The following is a 20,332-nucleotide window of genomic DNA, read 5'->3' on the forward strand; positions in this document are numbered from 1 at the left end:
GGGGTCAGGTAAGTAAAACGGGGGGGCTGGGGGCGGCGGTATTGTCAGTAGTTTTTTCACCTTAATGCATAGAATGCATTAAGGTGAAAACATTTTTACCTTTACAACCCCTTTAAGTACTGATTTCTGTACACAACTGATTAATGGCTAACTTTTCAATTGTCAACATCTTAGCTACCTATTAGCTTGTCGTTGCTGCAGTCCATTCAAGAGCTGATTTTTTTTGCAGAACCACATTCCATAAGTCTAAGAAAATGTAAACAAACGCACCAAGCACTCAAAACACTGCACACCCTCATCTCAGGTGCACTACAACCCCCAACTGTAGCCCTAATTACTCAAAATAAGGAGGTAGAGGAGGGAGAAGAGACATCAACGGTGCCAAGCTCTGAAACTATTACCTACATATGGCAGCAGCTCTACCTCTAGAGAAATATAGACAGATGCTACTACCTCCTAAAGTCATATTGCGGCTAAGACAACGGTGCTTTGGCAAGACAGCTGACACCTCAACCACAAAGATTAATCCAATAGAGAAAGCCAGCACTATGGTGGATGCCCTGCAGTCATAGCCTGGGTGACAAGATAACAAGTAACAACCAAGGAATGTCAATGCATTTCAGCCAGAGACAACCTCTACCTCACCCTTTAGGCTCGTTTGTCTTGCACTTAATTTTTTTCTGCTGCCTACCATTTCCCCTGCATTGTGGAAGAGTGCCTAGCCTATGGCCATAGGTCTTCCCCTACAGTTATGTCTCCAGTACTTTGACTATAATGAAATAAATAAATAGTGAAAAATATGACAGTTGAGTGCCTCTGTGAAGAGGAACATTACTTTGTCAAAGTGGAGGAATTGCAGACATGCCTAGCCTCTGCTGTATGCTGCCGGACTACAGCATCAATACCAAAATATTAAGAAATACTTAAAATGAATAAACATAAACAAAAACTTACAAGTAAAAACAAAAAAAAAAAGGTGACTGGGTTGCCCACACCAGGGCAACCCAGGCCTGGACTAGATAATATTGGAGGGGTTGCAGAGCAAAGAGCTTGGATAATGTAAGGGCCAGACCTCCAGACCTGGAGGCGGTTAAGAATATATATATTTTTTTAGCACCTCCAGATGGGCCCTTTTAGCACTTGTTGCATGGCAAGACAGATGCACTAATGCATACTGTGCAAGCACCAGCCATTGGTCCAGCCTGGACACCCAATAGTCCATGGGGTCCTCAATTCTCTGCATCAGTCAGGGCCGATCCTAGGGTTACATGCACCTGGGTGCAGAAGTATTTCTGGCGCCCCTACAAGGGCATGGTCACCTTACCAACTCCTCCCCCTTTACAAGTTTCTATGGCAACCACTCAAACACAGAGATGATCCCCTAAGGAGTCATCTTTACCCTGGGATCCTCCCATGATCTCTTAACAATAAACAAAATACAGGAAGAGAAGCAGAGTACTCTAATTGGACCTGGAGGGGGGTCTCTCTAATGGACACAGAGAGGGCCTCTGTTAGTCTGTTTAGAAAGAGCCCCCAGACATAGTACAGGAGTGTCAGGCTAGGAGCAGATAACAGGTAACAGTTCAGGTGTGTTGATTATGCAAAGAGTTCAAAGAACAAGAGCACATACCATCAGCAGGTCTAAGCAGAGCACGTCAGCTGGGACTTGTAGTTCACCACTGCAGATGAAGGTAGATGTTTGCTGGACCTTGTAATTAACCGCTGAAGATGAGGATAGATGTTAGCTAGTGCTTGTAGTTCACCGCTACAGATGAAGGTGGATGTTAGCTGGTGCTTGTAGTTCACCGATGCAGATGAAGGTATTGCAGTAGAATCAGGCAAAATGTAGTCTAGGCAAGCTGGGTCATACACAGGTAGATCAGAGTCCAGGTACAGGTGGTACAGGTGATTTAAAGGTGAGCTGGCCAATCACTGTTGTTTCCCAGGCAAAGGCTGTGTCAGGTGAGTTGTGCTGGGTCCTAAAGGGATCTTAGTACTGACAGTACCCCCCCTTTCTCGAGGGTTTGCTCCTGCACCCCCAGGCTTACTTGGATAACGAAGATGGAACTTCTTCTTAAGTTGGTCAGCATGAAGATCACAAGCTGGAACCCAAGATCGATCCTCTGGGCCGAAACCTTTCCAATGAACGAGATATTGTAAGGAATTACGTACTCGTCTGGAATCAATAATAAATGCCACTTCATATTTCTGACTGTCCAACACATCCACAGGTTCTGGTTCATTTACTAGGAGGCTGGAATGAACAGGTTTCAACAATGAAACATGAAAGACATTTGGAATGCGCATGGATGGGCCAAGTTTTAATCTATAGGACACAGGATTAACAATCTCCAAAATTTCATAGGGCCCAATGAATTATGGGCCAAGTTTTTTAGATGGAACATGCAGGGACAGATTCCTAGATGATAGCCACACTTTGTCACCAACTTTATATCCTGGTGCCTTTGAGCGCCTCTTGTCAGCCATTTTCTTAAAAGCCTGCACAGAGCGAGAAATAGCACGATTAACATCAGACCAGATTTTGGAGAAATTTTCAATCGCGGTGTTGGCATCTGAAATATCAGAAGGTGGAAGATCAAAGGAGCACACACGAGGATGCAATAAACACAGAAGAAAGGAGAGGTCCCTGTAGATGTGCTAGTACAATTATTAAAGGCAAACTCTGCCCATGGAAGGATGTTGACCCACTCCACCTCATCATTGGCCATCAGACAACGTACCATCTTCTCTAGAGTCTGATTAGTCCTTTCTGTTTGGCCATTTGTCTCAGGATGATATTCTGAAGAATACGATAACTTAATCCCCAGCTGAGAGCAAAGGGCCTTCCAAAGCTGGGCTATAAACTGAGAGCCACGGTCTGATACAATGGTAATTGGTGCCCCATGGAGCCTGAAAACATGTTTAATGAATAAAGATGCCAGTTCTTTAGCAGATGGAAGTTTCGGAAGCGGAACAAAGTGGGCCATCTTACTAATCCTGTCTACCACCACCCAGATCGTGGAAAATCCCTGGGACTGAGGCAAGTCAGTGATAAAGTCCATAGAAAAATGGGTCCAGGGACAGGTAGGTATTGGTAGAGGACGTAGGAGACCAGGGGGCTTAGAGGTACTGCTCTTGCTTTTGGCACAAACTTCACAGGCCTGGACAGGCCTGGACAAAGGCTAACACATCCTGCCTAATCGATGGCCACCAGAGGTTGCGAGAGATAATCTCAAAAGTTTGTATAAACCCCGGATGTGCTGCAGGTTTTGATGCATGTACCTGCTGAAATACCTGCAAACGAAGAGCCAGGGGAACAAAAAGCATACCAGAGGGAGTGGAGGGAGGGGCTTCAGCCTGTGCAGGTAACAAGGCCTCAGAGATGTCAGTCTGGGTGAAAGCCAAAATCCTATCCTCAGAGATAAAGGGTTGTGGAGGAAACGGAGGAGGAGACTCTGATAAAAAGCTGCGAGACAAGGCGTCAGCCTTAATGTTTTTTGGCCCTGGTAAATAAGAAATTGTGAAGTCAAATCTGGAGAAGAACAATGACCACCTGGCTTGACGTGAGTTCAGTCATTTAGCAGAACGGATGTATTCAAGGTTTTTGTGGTCAGTTAGAACTATGAATGGATAGCGAGCTCCCTCCAGCCAACGATTCCATTCCTCCAAACCTAACTTTTTGGCTAAAAGTTCTCTGTTGCCTATATCATAATTGTGCTCTGCTGGGGAATATTTACGGGACAGGAAGGCACATGGGTGGATAGCAGCATTTACAGGATCTTTTTGTGACAGAAGCGCCCCCACCCCTACTTCAGATGCATCTACCTCCACAATAAAAGGCAGCTCAGGAACAGGATGGCATAGAATTGGTGCAGAGGTAAAGGCTTTCTTCAACTGAGTGAAGGCTGCCTGGGCTTCAGTAGTCCATTTAAACTTAGTCTGAGTCTTTCTGGTGAGAGAGGTGATGGGATGTGCAATGGTGGCAAAGTTCTTAATACATTTCCGATAGAAATTTGCAAAGCCTAGGAAGCACTGAATTGCTTTCAGGTCAGAAGGTGGTGCCCAGTCTAAAATGGCTTGAATCTTGGCTGGATCTATGGTTAGGCCTGTGTCAGAGATTAGGTAGCCCAGGAAAGGTACTTGTTTGACATGGAATAAGCATTTTTCGGGCTTAACAAAAAGGGAATGAGCCTTCAATCGGGCCAATACTGAGCGGACGTGCCTCTGATGTGTTTCAAGATTGGGAGAGTATATCAAAATATCATCTAAGTATACAAGCATGAAGCGACCCAACAGGTCACGGAAAATGTCATTCATAAAGTTCTGAAAGACAGCTGGTGCATTCCTGAGACCGAAAGCCATGACAAGACATTCGTAAAGGCCATCCTTGGTGTTAAAGGCTGTCTTCCATTCATCTCCTGCACGGATGCGCACTAGATTAAAGGCCTAGTCTAGTTTGGAGAAGATTTTTGCTCCCTGGATTTGGGAGAACAACTCTGTGATGAGAGGAAGAGGATACCGATTGGGAAGAGTTATTTTATTTAGACATCTGTAATCAACACAAAGCCTTAGTCCCCCATCCTTCTTCGGGACAAAGAAGCATCCTGCTCCTGCGGGAGAAGTGGGGCAGATGAAACCTTTAGCTAGGTATTCCTGGATGTATTCTTGCAAAGCAAGATTCTCTGGCTCAGACAGTGGAAAGACTCTCCCTTGAGGAGGTATAGTGTCAGGCAAGAGGTCAATGGGACAATCATGCGATGAGGAAGTAAAGCATCAGCAATCTCTTTAGAAAACACATCCCGAAAGTCCTGGATGCAAAGGACTTACTGGATGCAGTTTTTTTTTACACTGATTGGACCAAGCCAGAATATTTCCTGTTCGCCAGTCAATTATGGTATTGTGCTTCTGAAGCCAAGGAAGGCCTAGGATCAAAGGAGTGGATGGAGAGTCAATGACAAGACATGAAATCTTCTCCCAATGCAAGGCCCCCAATTGTAACTGGAAAGGGTTAGTGGATTAGAGCACTAGATCTTGAGAGATAGGCCGATTATCTACGGAAATCAGGCGGACTTGGCAATCTAGGGCATGAGTTTCCAGGGACAAAGAGGTAATCAGAGTCTTATCAATAAAATTCTCAGCGGCATTCTTCATGAGCCCCTGTCCCAAAGTGAATGACAGCGGCAGGGGCGGACTGACAACTCATGGGGCCCCCCGGCAATATGGGATCATGGGGCCCCCTTTGTCCCCACCCACCCACACACAAGCCTCACCCTCACAAAGCCCCATGTATATATTGCACTGCTACATTAAATGCATTGGTCACAGAATTTCTCAACTGTATGTTCAAAATACATTTACTGCGGGGCTGCGTCTCCTGTGAGCAGAATCAAGTACAGGTACTTAAAGCGGAGTTCCACCCAAAAATGGAACTTCCGCTTTTCTGAACCCTCCCCCCCTCCGGTGTCACATTTGACACCTTTCAGGGGGGAAGGGGGTGCAGATACCTGTCTAAGACAGGTATTTGCACCCACTTCCGGCATAGACTCCCATGGGAGTCTATGCCTCTTCCCGTCTCCACCGCGCTGTCTGCTGGGATCACACAGCTCCCAGGAGAGAGCGGGGACCACTTGGGACGCGCAGCGTGACTTGCGCATGTGCAGTAGGGAACTGGGAAGTGAAGCCGCAACGCTTCACTTCCTGATTCCCTCACCTAGGATGGCGGCGGCAGCTGCCGAGAACCGAGCGGGTTCTCGGCGTCCCCTGCCGACATCGCTGGACCCTGGGACAGGTAAGTGGCCATGTATTAAAAGTCAGCAGCTGCAGTATTTGTAGCTGCTGGCTTTTAACCACTTGCTTACAGGGCACTTAAACCCCCCTCCTATCCAGGCCAATTTTCAGCTTTCGGCGCTGACGCACTTTGAATGACAATTGCGCGGTCATACAACACTGTACCCAAATGAAGTTTTTATCATTTTTTCACCACAAATAGAGCTTTCTTTTGGTGGTATTTGATCACCTCTGCGGTTTTTACTTTTTATTAAAAAAATGTAAAAATCTGAATTTTTTTTTAAAAAAAAGTTTATTTTTTTATATTTTGTTATAAAAAATTTTAAACGGGTAATTTTTCTCCTTCATTGATGTACGCTGATGAGGCGGCAGTGATGGGCACTGATAGGCGGCAGTGATGGGCACTGATGGGTGGCAGTGATGGGCACTGATGGGTGGCAGTGATGGGCAGCACTGCCAGGTGGCACTGATTGGCACTACAGGTGGGCATTGATAGGTGGCACTTGTGGGCACTGTTAGGTGGCACTTGTGGGCACTGTTAGGTGACACTGTGGGCACTGTTAGGTGGCACTGTGGGCACTATTAGGTGGCACTGTGGGCACTATTAGGTGGCACTTTTATTGGGCACTGATGAGGCAGATGTGCCTCTTCCACTTGGGGACCGATGTCCCTCACATCCGATCCGGTGATCGGCTTTTTTTTCTACTCGCGCTGTCAGCGTGAGTAAAAAAAAAAAAGATTACCGATCTTTTATTTACATCATGTGATCAGCTGTCATTGGCTGACAGCTGATCACATGGTAAGGGGCCGGGACCGGCCCCTTACACAGATCGGTGATCAGCCGAGTCTCAGTGATGCGGTGATCACAATGTGCCCGGCGCGCGCCCTGCAGGGCGCGCGCAGGGAGCGTGCACAGGGGAGGCCGTCATATGACGGCCTCCCGGGAATGTAGGTCCGCGCTGTAGCCGTCATTCGGCTATAGCGCGGATGCCAGGTAGTTAATATTTTTTTTTTTTGCCGGTGTGGGTGAACCCCCACTTTAAATCTGCACTTGCAGGTCTGCGTGCTGTTTGACCCAATGCCGTTGTGATTAGACACACCGAGAGCTAATCAGCGGGTCAGGCGGACCCGATGTCCGCCGGCCCCCGACGATCATTTTCAACAGAGGCAGAACGGTGGTCTGCCGATGTAAAAAAGTCCCCAGAGAGCCTCCCCCACTTACATCAGGGTCCCTAGAGAGCCTCCTCTTACATCAGGGTCCCCAGAGAACCTCCTCTTACATCAGGGTCCCCAGAGAATCCCCTCCTTACATCAGGGTCCCCAGGGAGCCCCCCCTTACATCAGGGTCCCCAGAGAGCCCCCCTCACATCAGGTTCCCCAGAGAGCCCCCTCCTTACATCAGGGTCCCCAGAGAGCCCCCTCCTTACATCAGGGTACCCAGAGAGCCCCTCCTTACATTAGGGTCCCCAGAGAACCTCCCCATACATCAGGATCCCAGAGAGCCCCCCCATACATCAGGGTCCCCAGAGAACCCCCCATACATCAGGGTCCCAGAGAGCCCCACCATAGATCTGGGTTCCCAGAGAGCCCCCCCATACATCAGGGTCCCAGAGAGCCCCCCATACATCAGGGTCCCCAGAGAGCCCTCCATACATCAGGGTCCCCAGAGAGCCCCCATACATCAGGGTCCCCAGAGAGCCGCCCATACATCAGGGTCCCCAGAGAGCCTCCCCCATACATCAGGGTCCCCAGAGAACCTCCTCTTACATCAGGGTCCCAGAGAGCCCCCCCATACATCAGGGTCCCCAGAGAGCCCCCCATACATCAGGGTCCCCAGAGAGCCCCCCATACATCAGGGTCCCCAGAGAGCCCCACCATAGATCAGGTTCCCCAGAGAGCCCCACCATAGATCAGGTTCCCCAGAGAGCCCCCCATACATCAGGGTCCCCAGAGAGCCCCCCCATACATCAGAGTCCCCAGAGAGCCTTCCCCCTCATACATCAGGGTCCCCAGAGAGCCTCCCCATACATCAGGGTCCCCAGAGAGCCTCCCCCCATACATCAGGGTCCCCAGAGAGACCCCCATACATCAGGGTCCCCAGAGAGCCTCCCCCCATACATCAGGGTCCCCAGAGAGCCTCCCCCCATACATCAGGGTCCCCAGAGAGCCTCCCCCATACATCAGGGTCCCCAGAGAACCTCCTCTTACATCAGGGTCCCAGAGAGCCTCCCCATACATCAAGGTCCCAGAGAGCCCCCCCATACATCAGGGTCCCCAGAGAGCCCCCCCATACATCAGGGTCCCCAGAGAGCCCCCCCATACATCAGGGTCCCCAGAGAGCCCCCCCATACATCAGGGTCCCCAGAGAGCCCCACCATAGATCAGGTTCCCCAGAGAGCCCCCCATACATCAGGGTCCCCAGAGAGCCCTCCCCATACAACAGGGAACCTTAGAGAGCACCCCCATACATCAGGGTCCCCAGAGAGCCCCCCCCATACATCAAGGTCCCCAAAGAGCCTCCCCCATACATCAGGGTCCCCAGAGAGCCTCCCCATACATCAGGGTCCCCAGAGAGCCTCCCCCTATACATCAGGTTCCCCAGAGAGCCCTCCATACATCAGGGTCCCCAGAGAGCCCCCCATACATCAAGGTCCCCAGAGAGCCTCCTCCCCATACATCAGGGTCCCCAGAGAGCCTCCCCCTCTACATCAGGGTCCCCAGAGAGCTCCCCATACATCAGGGTCCCCAGAGAGCCCCCCATACATCAGGGTCCCCAGAGAGCCTCCCCCATACATCAGGGTCCCCAGAGAACCTCCTCTTACATCAGGGTCCCCAGAGAGCCCCCCTATACATCAGGGTCCCAGAGAGCCCCCCATACATCAGGGTCCCCAGAGAGCCCCCCCATACATCAGGGTCCCCAGAGAGCCCCCCCATACATCAGGGTCCCCAGAGAGCCCCCCATACATCAGGGTCCCCAGAGAGCCCCCCATACATCAGGGTCCCCAGAGAGCCCCCCCATACATCAGGGTCCCCAGAGAGCCCCCCCATACATCAGGGTCCCCAGAGAGCCCCCCCATACATCAGGGTCCCCAGAGAGCCCCCCCCCATACATCAGGGTCCCCAGAGAGCCTCCCATACATCAGGGTCCCCAGAGAGCCCCCCCATACATCAGGGTCCCCAGAGAGCCCCCCCCCATACATCAGGGTCCCCAGAGAGCCTCCCATACATCAGGGTCCCCAGAGAGCCTCCCCCCCTTACATCAGGGTCCTCAGAGAGCCTCCCCCCCTTACATCAGGGTCCCCAGACTTAACCCCCCCCAGAGGTTCCCCTGTACCTGGCTGTCTGTGCACCTCCAACCCCCAGCACAGGGGGAGGTGGGAGGTGGCGATCGGCAGCTCTGTGGTGCCTGTGGATCTCACTGGGGCTTGTAATTCTCTTTCTGATTCTGTACAGTGCAGAGGGGAGGGGCCTCTGACCCGGGAGCAGTCGGCAACAGTGTACAAGCAGAGCAAGTCACTTGTATACTGAAGAGTGAAACTTGTAGCTGCCCGGGTCAGAGGCCCCTCCTCTCTCCACTGTATACACTCTGGAGGAGAAATACAAGCCCCAGGGAGATGCTGCGAGCACCATAGAGCTGCAGATGGCCGCCTCCCACTCCCCCCATTGCATTCAAACTGAAAGCCAGAGGTGCAGGGGGGAGATGCTGTGTCTTGGGCCCCCCTCCACAGCGGCAGAATAGATCCGCCGCAGCACTGCCAGCAGCATACCCCTAGATCCGACGAGCATCTCTCAGGAGCTTCTCACGGGCCCCTACTGGCCGCGGGTCCCCTACTGGCCGCGGGCCCTCAGTCGGCGTCCAAATGCCCGAATGGTCAGTCCGCCTCTGGACAGCAGGTAAAAGTATACGATTGTCCCCCTGGGGAGATGAAAGCAGACCTAAGGTGACCTCCCCGCAATCACCTAGGTCCTGGAGTTTCCCGGACGGGTAGGGCACGAACAGAGCATATGACCACAGCCATAGTTTGTTCTCGCCTCCTCTCTCGCTGGCGGCGGTCAATTCTAATGGCTAGACACATAGCCTCCTCCAGTGAGGCTGGGTAGGAAAAGTTGACCAGAGCAGATTCCAGGGCCCACCTGCGAAACTCTGAGCAATACATTTCAGCTGTGGTAGTTTTTTGCTTTAAGTTGCGCAAGGTTGATTCTGCAGTAGCAGCACAATCTGGATCATCATGTAGCAACCCGAGGGCTTCAAAGAAGGCATCTACTGTTAGCAGGGCTGGATGGTTTGGTTCCAGGTTAAAGGCCCAAGCCTGGGGGTCACCCTGTAGTAGAGAGATAATGATTTGAACCCTCTGAGTTTCAGGGCCAGACGAGGATGGCCTTAACTTGAAATATAATTTGCAGCTGTTTTTAAAGTTGCAAAACCCTTTACGGTCACCAGAAAACCGGTCAGGCAAAGGAATTTTTGGTTCGCATGGAGTTTTTGTACCAGTGGTAATAGAAGGAGATTGCACCTTGGTGAGCTCTGTGGCCATTTCCTGAACTTGATGGGATAAACAGCAAAGTTCCTGTGCAAACAACTGAGCCTGCTCAGGATCCATGATAGGTTTCCCTTTTTATGTATGGCATAATGTCAGGCTAGGAGCAGATAACAGGTAACAGTTCATTTGTGCTGATTATGCAAAGAGTTCAAAGAACAAGAGCACATACCATGAGCAGATCTAAGCAGAGCAGGTCAGCTGGGACTTGTAGTTCACTGCTGCAGATGAAGGTAGATGTTTGCTGGACCTTGTAGTTCACCGCTGCAGATGAAGGTACTACAGTAGAATCAGGCAAAGCGTAGTCTAGGCAAGCTGGGTCAGAAATAAAAATATTAAAAATTCCGAACCGTTTTTTATTTTATTTTAAATACCGTCACCAGTGCAGTACAAAGTTCTTATGTAACCGGTGTGGTGGTGATCAGGGAAACTGACTGGTGACAGTATGTAAAAGAAAATAAGTAATCATTTTTTGTATTTCTTTTTTATTTTCTATTTTATTACCTTTTTTTTACTGATTTTTTTTTTTTACACGCTGTGACAAGAGCAATACAGTGTTACCATAGTAACACTGTACTAGTCTGGGGAAGTGATCAGGATTTTTTTATTTTTATTATTTTACACATTATGACTGCTTTATTCAGTGTATTTTGTTGTCATTAGCTGTGATTGGCCCTGTACCATGTGAAAACTGTGACCAATCACAGGTACCCAGAACGACGAATGACATAGCAAAATGACGACCGGGCAGGAACTGGTTAAACTTCACAGTTTCCTTATAAATCAATGGCCGACATAGTACGGTACCCTACTACTACTATGTTTAGGATGTGCAATATCATGTGTTGTTTAATGAAGATCAGTCTTACTGATGAATTCTGAATGTTTTGCAGATCTTCCATGGTATCCACGCACACATTTATCTTGCTCCACCGATGATTCCGAATATAAAATAGAGTGCAAAATCTCTGCATATTTCCCTGATAATCTGACTGTGAGCTGGTATAAGAAGAATGAGGGGACAGCTGGGGATGTTTCTGTGAAGAATGACAATAAATACAGGACTGAAACCAGTGAACTCCGGAGACAATCAGATAACACATACAGCTGTACAGCCAGTCTGCTGTTCACCCCCTCATGGCAAGAAGACCAGGGGTCAGAGTTCATGTGCAGAGTGCAGCATCCTAGTCTGGAGCAGTATATAGAGGAGAGAACAGAACCAATACAAGTGAATAGGAATTATTGTTTAATTTCATAGCACAGTTGTGTTAGTATCATAGCTACAGGATCCTGGTTTCAAATACCACCAAGAATAGTATCTGCATGGAGTATATATATATATATATATATATATGTTCTGATTGTGGTAGGGATATTATACTACAAATGTCTTTGAATCAGAGGGTTTTAATGTAAATAGTTCTATAAACTTGGTAAGCAGCGTTTAGTTCAGGACTGTGTTAGACATGTGCGCCGTCAATAAATTAGTTCCGTTCCAATTCGCTTCGTACGAAAATTAATTCGTATTTCATAAATTGTGTCCGAAATTCAATTCGGATTCGTACGAAATACGAATTTTCTTTACATTCGTAAACTTTTCGCAAAATAACGAAAGTTCGTTATGATGAATTTATCATTATGAGGAGCTCCCACCAGCCTTGTGCTGACTTCCTCTGATCGGTGAACAAAACACCAGTCACGTTTCTGTTGTAATGGAATTTGGATCCGAAATTCGTTAACGAAATTTCGTATAAAATTCGTAAGCATAGAAATTCCCATAGGGTTCCCACCATCCCTGTGCTGAGTTCTCAGGTCTGTACACCTGCTGTGTCCATTATGAGGGGTTCCCACCATCCCTGTGCTGACTTTCTGGGGTTTTAACTTTTAGGTTCGTTAACTTTTCTTAACAATTACGAATGTTCGTTATGAATCTGGATCCGAAATTCTAAAATTAAATTTCGTATTTCGTACAGAATTCGTATGCATAAAAATTCGTATTTACGATTCGTACGAATGTATGAATGTCCGGAAATTCTAATTGCACATGTCTAGACTGTGTTAACTGTTACAGAAATGGGAAGAAAACCTTGCTATTTTCACAATGAACAATGCCTTGTATTTTAGTAATTAAAACATGGTGTTACTTTCTTAAAGTTTAACTAAAGGCAAAACTTTTTTTTCATTTTGGACGGAATAGAGAGAGATTAGAACCCCTGTCAGTATTTATTGTTGTCTGTGCCCCCAATAGGGAGATTCACCCTCTCTATTTGTCCTTTATCATTGAAAGTGAAAGCAAAAGAAAATTCCAAATTTTGGGTTGTCCCCAGAAAAGTAATAGAGGGGCAATCTTCCAATGGGGACACAGTTCTGGTGACCTGGGGGTTCCCAAGGAATTCCCCTAATTTGCAGAGATTTCCTCTCACTTCCTGTTTGACTATGGGACAGGAAGTGAAGGGAAATCTCCACAATGGGACACAGATGGCGACAAAAAATCTCCCTTGCTCTATCCAAAATTAAAAATAAAGTTTTGCCTATAGTTCTACTTTAATTTACTATCCCCTCCTTGGCCATTGTTATTTAAACAGGGGACTTTAAACTAAAGCTGGATACACATTGATCAAAATTTGGCCGGTTCAGCAGGGTTAAGACTAATTTTGATCTGTGTGGCCCTTTCTGTTCCACAGAAGCTGATCATTAGATTGGCTTCTGTTGAACTGACCCACTAGAAAAAAACCTTTGATCAGTGGCTGCAGCCAATCCGCTCCACTGCTGATCAGGGTATTCTGACAGCAGAGAGTCCCCGCTGTAAAAAATACATGTCGCGATGAGGGGGATCTGTTAGCGTATACAATTGCGACACAAGTCATATTGTAATTGAATGTTATTTAAAATCACCTTTCCTTTTCAATCAGTGGTGCTGTAATTGTCTGTAAAATGCAATGACTACCTCGAGGCATTCTGTACACAGATGGTATACAGAACGCCCCCCTAGAAATGTAATTTCCTGCCTGTGCGAGTGGCTCACAAATTTTCCCAGAAGTCTGCACTAAGATTCAAATCGGATTTTGGGCATCCCCTGCAAAAAAAATTAATTTTGGTGAGATATCCCCAAAGACAAATCACATCTAAAGGGATACAGACACTACCACTTTCCTCATTAGAGGCCTGCAGGTGCAGCAGCTGGTTGATAATTATAAAATCACTCCAATACAGATTCACTTAGCACATGGACACAGACAAACAACTATTTCTTCAGAACAACCAAAGGTAGGAATCTGCAACAACGTTTGTTAAAATCCTTGCAATGTACATACATCACCAAGAGGGGAATGTTTTTTCTCAATAAAAGTGGAGTTACTCTTTATGCAATACATTTTAGCTACTTCTATTTTCTTTTCATTTTTCTCATGACAGAAATGGAGTTTTTTAATTTTATAGATTTTTAAACTGTCTTATAACTTTGTTTATCATATGTATACATTATTTGTTATACAAATAAACATTTACTACATTACAAAAAGCCTGTAAAGCTCTATGGGCTAGCCAAAGACACTGCAGTAACCTTGGCCTGAACACAGGCCTGGGGGCGTGGCCTGGTCGGAGTCCAGACTGAGGGCGACACTCCATTTACCTTTGAAGAATACCTCAAATGTGCGGCTTCCAGGGGCTATCTCTTTCCCTTTGCGCTTATTGCAGAAGCTAGGATGAGCTCCATCCCCTGCCGGCACTCTCTAAAGCTGTTGTGGATAAATCAGTTTGTTCACTCCCCATCCATTGAGCCTGAGCGGCACACTACACATTTATCGGTCACACTGAACACACCCAATAATAGTGTATGTAAATTTCAGCTGGAGCTATTGTATTTGTATTTATACAGATTGTAGTTGATTTTCCTTGAAGTTTATACATTTTTGAACTGTTATTTTATATCTCTTTGTACTATGTATAAAACTTTGTTTTACAAATAAACATTTAATGCATGACAAAAGATTCCCAGAGCACTAAGGGTTAGCTAAAGAGACAGCACAGCAGTGGCTGTCTGTGGCTCCCTTTATCTGACTGAAACTTCAGACTGAGCCATATGATAGCACAATATTCACAGAGGTTGGTCACTGATGATGATGTATCACTTTTGTGTGTTATCACTGCTTAGGGTTGGTGAAATAGAGCAAGTGTGGTCTGAGCACTGACAGGCTGACCCCCCACCCCTTCAACCTCTGCAGCAATGCTGGCAGCACTCATATGTCTATTTCCCAAAAAAAACAACCTCTGGATATGACGCTGAGCACGTGCACTCAACTTCTTTGGTCGACCATGACGAGGTCTGTTCTGAGTGGAATCTGTCCTGTTAAACAGCTGTATGGTCTTGTCCACTGTGCTGCAGCTCAGTTTCAGGGTCTTGGCAATCTTCTTATAGCCTAGACCAGGGATCCTCAAACTACGGCCCTCCAGCTGTTGCAGAACTACACTTCCCATGAGGCATTGTAAAACTCTGACATTCACAGACATGACTAGGCATGATGGGAATTGTAGTTCCTGAACAAATGGAAGGCCGTAGTTTGAAGACCACTGGCCTAGACCATCTTTATGTAGAGCAACAATTCTTTTTTTCAGATCCTCAGAGAGTTCTTTGCCATGAGGTGCAATCTTGAACTTCCAGTGACCAGTATGAGAGAGTGAGAGCGTTAACACCAAATTTAACACACCTGCTCCCCATTCACACCTGAGACCTTGTAACGCTAACGAGTCACATGACACCGGGGAGGAAAAATGGCCAATTTGGCCCAATTTGGACATTTTCACTTAGGGGTGTACTCACTGTTGTTGCCAGCGGTTTAGACATTAATGGCTGTGTGTTGAGTTATTTTGAGGGAAATTTACACTGTTATACAAGATGTACACTCACTACTTTACATTGTAGCAAAGTGTCATTTCTTCAGTGTTGTCACATGAAAAGATATAATAAAATATTTACAAAAATGTGAGGGGTGTACTCACTTTTGTGAGGTACTGTATATGGTAATTGTGCACTTAAAGTTATTTTGCTAAAGCACGTATGACCAAAACAACAAAAACTAATTTTCAAAAGTCATTAAACAAAAAAAATAAAATAAAAATGGAAAACTAAACTTTCTCCTGCCCTTTTTTTTTAAAATGTCATGTTTCTCTGGACAATTAAAATTATAAACAAAATGTGTAGCGCTGAAGGAAAAATTGAGGCACTTACAAAATGGCAAGATATAAAATCAGTGCCCTGTATACAGTATGACAAAAATATAACATTAAAATCATACAGGTAAACATATATAATGTATTATAGAAAAGTCCGTGAATGGAAGACTAAATGGGTCACCAATGTTGAGTAATATATGCACCACCTTCACCGACTAAAGGCCACAAAGTCTCTATGTAGACAACAGATGACCGATATGTTGCAATTCAAACATATCCCGGATATATAATGTATGGATGAGTCAATTCCAGTGCATCACACCACAGTGTCTTTACACCCGTGCACGTCACTCAGATAGTATAGTTGAAGGCTTACCAGAGGGTTTGAACCCTAAACAGTATACACTGTGAGGGTCAAACCAACTTTGATTGCTCACTGGCAATAATGGGAAGACATTCACATCATGAAGAGATCACAGGGGTTCCGTGAGGCTGTATCTTCTCCAGAAATGATCAAACATCGTCCCATGTGTGGCTCATAAAGGATATAGAAAGAGCCACATAGTGTGATACCGTAAAAGTAATGATTTATTAAAAAGAAGGATTTACACTTACATGATAAGGACGGATAAAAAGCGCTTATGCATAAAAAGGCAGCAGTGGAGTCCAAAGGGAGGACTCCACTGCTGCCTTTTTATGCATAAGCGCTTTTTATCCGTCCTTATCATGTAAGTGTAAATCCTTCTTTTTAATAAATCATTACTTTTACGGTATCACACTATGTGGCTCTTTCTATATCCTTTATGAGCCACACATGGGACGATGTTTGATCATTTCTGGAGAAGATACAGCCTCACGGAACCCCTGTGATCTCTTCATGATGTGAATGTCTTCCCATTATTGCCAGTGAGCAATCAAAGTTGGTTTGACCCTCACAGTGTATACTGTTTAGGGTTCAAACCCTCTGGTAAGCCTTCAACTATACTATCTGAGTGACGTGCACGGGTGTAAAGACACTGTGGTGTGATGCACTGGAATTGACTCATCCATACATTATATATCCGGGATATGTTTGAATTGCAACATATCGGTCATCTGTTGTCTACATAGAGACTTTGTGGCCTTTAGTCGGTGAAGGTGGTGCATATATTACTCAACATTGGTGACCCATTTAGTCTTCCATTCACGGACTTTTCTATAATACATTATATATGTTTACCTGTATGATTTTAATGTTATATTTTTGTCATACTGTATACAGGGCACTGATTTTATATCTTGCCATTTTGTAAGTGCCTCAATTTTTCCTTCAGCGCTACACATTTTGTTTATAATTTTGATCTATTGGGCATTATTCTTATGTAGTGTTAGCAGCTTAATTATTGGTGAGCAAGCGCAAAATTGCCTGTTGGGTTGTTTTTGATTTCTCTGGACAATTAAAGCTGACGTTTAGTCAAAAATATTTTTTTTCTCCTATGGCTGCAGTCATAGACTTTACTTATAATGAAGTATGTCCCACATCATGTAGGCAGCTGGATCCTGAGGAAATCTTCTGTAAAGGGTCCTCTTCCTGCTGCCAAACTTCTTCTATGGGAGTTATACCTTCAGGCAGGGCTCTTTTTTCAGCAGGGGAACGCGGGGAACGCAGTTCCGGCATCTCTTAGACTGACTGTATGTAATGGCAAGGGGTGCTGGGGTGTGCTGCAGGGTATTAATGCTCACTGCTGGGGATCTATTTTTGCAAGGGGGGTCTATTGTTGCTGGGGAGGTCTATTGTTGCTGGGGGGGTCAGTTGTAGCTGGGGAGTAGTTGTTGCTGAAAGAGATCTACTGTTGGGGGAGGGGTCTATTGTTGATGGCAGCCAGACAGACTATTAATGCTGGCTGTGCGGAGATCTGTTGATGCTGCTGGGAGGCTATTGTTGCTGGCGGGGAAATTTTGTTGTGGTTGGTCCATTGTTGTTAGGGGGATCTATTGTTGCTGGTTACAGGGGATCTATTTTACTGCTTTTCTTGATATCATTACCAAATTCCATACAAATTACTTAGCACCTTAAAATGATACTTGGTTCTATATTGTCTAAAAGGGACGGTACTGGGAGGTGGGTAGGGGCGGAGAAAAGGGGTGATTCAGAAAGGGGGAGTTCCTGCACCTACTGTCTGAGAAAAAAAGCCCTGTCTTTAGGTTGTCTGTGAGCTGCAGTGCAAAAGGTCCTATGGCAGCGGTTCTCCACGTGGGGGTCGCAACCCCCTGGGGGGGTCGATTGCCGATTCGCCAGGGGGACGTGAATGCTGGCCGAGACGGACCGGAAGTTACTGCCGGAGTCTGTCCATCTCGGCCAGCGAGATGTCACTTCCTGGAGAGGAGTGACCGCACGGAAGTGACTTTCCGTCGCCGCCATCTTGGTACTCTCGTAAGGCTACACTTAGAAGTCGGCAAGTGGACATCTTTTTACACCCACCGAAGTCCGCTTGCTGTGGACGAGTGCACAAAGAGGGCGGCGACGAAACGTCACTTGCAGAAGCTGAAGAACACCTGTGATTTTTGGTAAGTCAGACACAGTAATTATAAAAGCATTTTGCACTGTGTGTCACCAGGGCAATCAAGACATAGATTTTTTAAAAGTAAATGCTGACATGACAACATTTTTTTTATTATGGAACAATACATATCATTACTATATAAACGTCCCAGTTGGTTCCTCAAAAGTGGTTATTCCGTGCCAGTGCTAGATACATGTTTGGGTGCTATATACTTTGTATCTAGCACTGGCACGGAATAACCACTTTTGAGGAACCAACTGGGACGTTTATATCTAAATCAGTGGTGGGGCGCAAACAAACTGAAAAAAATCTGAAGAAAAACCCCATTAAAAAGCCGCCACTGTGCCATCAAACGCAGCCACTGTGCCCATCAATTGTCGCCACTGTGCCATCAAACGCAGCCACTGTGCCCTTTAATTGCTGCCACTGTGCCAAACGCAGCCACTGTGCCCATCAATTGTCGCCACTTTGCAGCCACTGTGCAAATCAATTGTCGCCACTGTGCCCATCAATTTTCGCCACTGTGCCCATCAATTGTCGCCACTGTGCCCATCAATTGTCGCCACTGTGCCAGCAAACGTCGCCACTGTACAGCCTCTGTGCCCATCAATTGTCGCCACTGTGCCAGCAAACGCCGCCACTGTGCCAGCAAACGCAGCCACTCTGCCCTTTAATTGTTGCCACTGTGCCAAACGCAGCCACTGTGTCCATCAATGGTTGCCACTGTGCCATCAAACGCAGCCACTGTGCCCTTTAATTGTTGCCACTGTGCCCATCAATTGTCACTACTGTGCCAGCAAACGCTGGGGTCCCCACAACTTGGGAAATTTTATCAAGGGGTCACGGCACTAGCTAGGTTGAGAACCACTGATCTATGGGGACCTGAATCCTCCTTTACCCTTATTCATTGAGGAAAATGTGCATAGTTTACATTGCATCTGACATGATCTCTCGGGGGAGGGGTTGGATGAATGACAAGATTCTCTCCCCAAATCAGAAATCGTGTTCCATGCACTGCAACCTATGCACAGACGTTTGTCAAAAGATTAAGAATATGTGAACAGTATCTAAACCTCTATTCAAATGGAAAAAATAGTGGAATAAATAGTGGCGCTCAAAATAAAATACCATAAATGTGAAAAAAATTACTGATAATAAAATAATAAAGCAATGTTTCTCAATGAAGAGAAAGCAGCAAATAAAATAATGGTGTGATAAATGTTGACCTGTGCAAAAACAAGTTGTATATGAATAACAAACTATTGCCCCATACACATGATGAGATTATCGGACTGTGTATTTTTTTTAAACTGGCGCCATTGGCAGCCGAGTAAACGGGAAGTGACGTCATGACGTCGCTTCCGTGTTTACTACTAGGAGGCTGGAAGGCCAGCCGCCGGAGGCAGCCGATTGGTCCCGATCGAACGGGAGGCACGGTAAGAGCCGCGGGAGGCGGCGGGAGGGGGGGACGACCCTTCCCGCTCCTCCGGTATAACAGCCGAGCGGCTTTTAGCCGCATCGGTTGTTATACTCGGATAGCCGATCGCCGGCTCTAAACAACGGTACCGGGATGATGCCTACAGCTGCGGTCATCATCCCGGTATAACCCCTGAAAGCCGAGTACGCACATCTGCGTACGCTCGGCGGGAAGGGGATAAAAAAATCCAATGAGTGATGTGTTTCCAAGTATTCAATGTGCAATTCTTCTAATCATCCACCACACCTCTGTGCCAGTGATTCCACTCCCCTCAAAGACACTGTGATTATTTTTTGCTTGCTTTGAATTTGACATATGTGAGTACAATGGTGATGGATTATTGAACTTTTTAATAAATTGTTTGAACGATATCACACTATTGGAGCGCTTTTGTCATTTACATGTGGAGAGTTTCTTGATGCACATGACTGGGGTTTGGAGATCTTTTTTAACCCCTGTATGTGCGGGTTGAGGCGAGTTTGGTCAAACACGAGAGTGTGAGTCTAATGCAGCTGGTGAGTGCGTGTCTTTGAGGGGAGTGGAATCACTGGCACAGAGGTGTGGTGGATGATTAGAAGAATTGCACATTGAATACCTGGAAACACATCACTCATTGGATTTTTTTTACAGTGTTCATAGACTTTTTTTATACACCATATGTTCAATAGAGACTTTAAGAGTTTGCACTTGTCACAGGGTGATATCAGTTTGATAACATGTTTAGTGATTGTGTTATTTGTTATAGTTTGTTATTCATATACAACTTGTTTTTGCACTGGTCACAGGGTGATATCAACATTTATCACACTATTTTT

At 46.3% G+C, this 20,332-nt stretch overlaps 1 protein-coding gene across 1 annotated transcript in view; it reads left to right on the forward strand.

Moving 5' to 3' along the window:
• Positions 1-15,454, forward strand: part of LOC141147987 (uncharacterized) — a 72,027-nt gene extending 56,573 nt beyond the window's left edge. Inside the window, exon 10 of the mRNA XM_073635143.1 lies at positions 11,219-15,454. Coding sequence (XP_073491244.1) covers positions 11,219-11,583 — 365 coding nt within the window. The 3' untranslated portion in view covers positions 11,584-15,454. The remainder of the gene's footprint in view (positions 1-11,218) is intronic.
• Positions 15,455-20,332: the final 4,878 nt, after the last annotated feature.

Source organism: Aquarana catesbeiana, linkage group LG06 (assembly GCF_042186555.1).
Source record: "Aquarana catesbeiana isolate 2022-GZ linkage group LG06, ASM4218655v1, whole genome shotgun sequence".
NCBI classification, from domain to species: domain Eukaryota; kingdom Metazoa; phylum Chordata; class Amphibia; order Anura; family Ranidae; genus Aquarana; species Aquarana catesbeiana.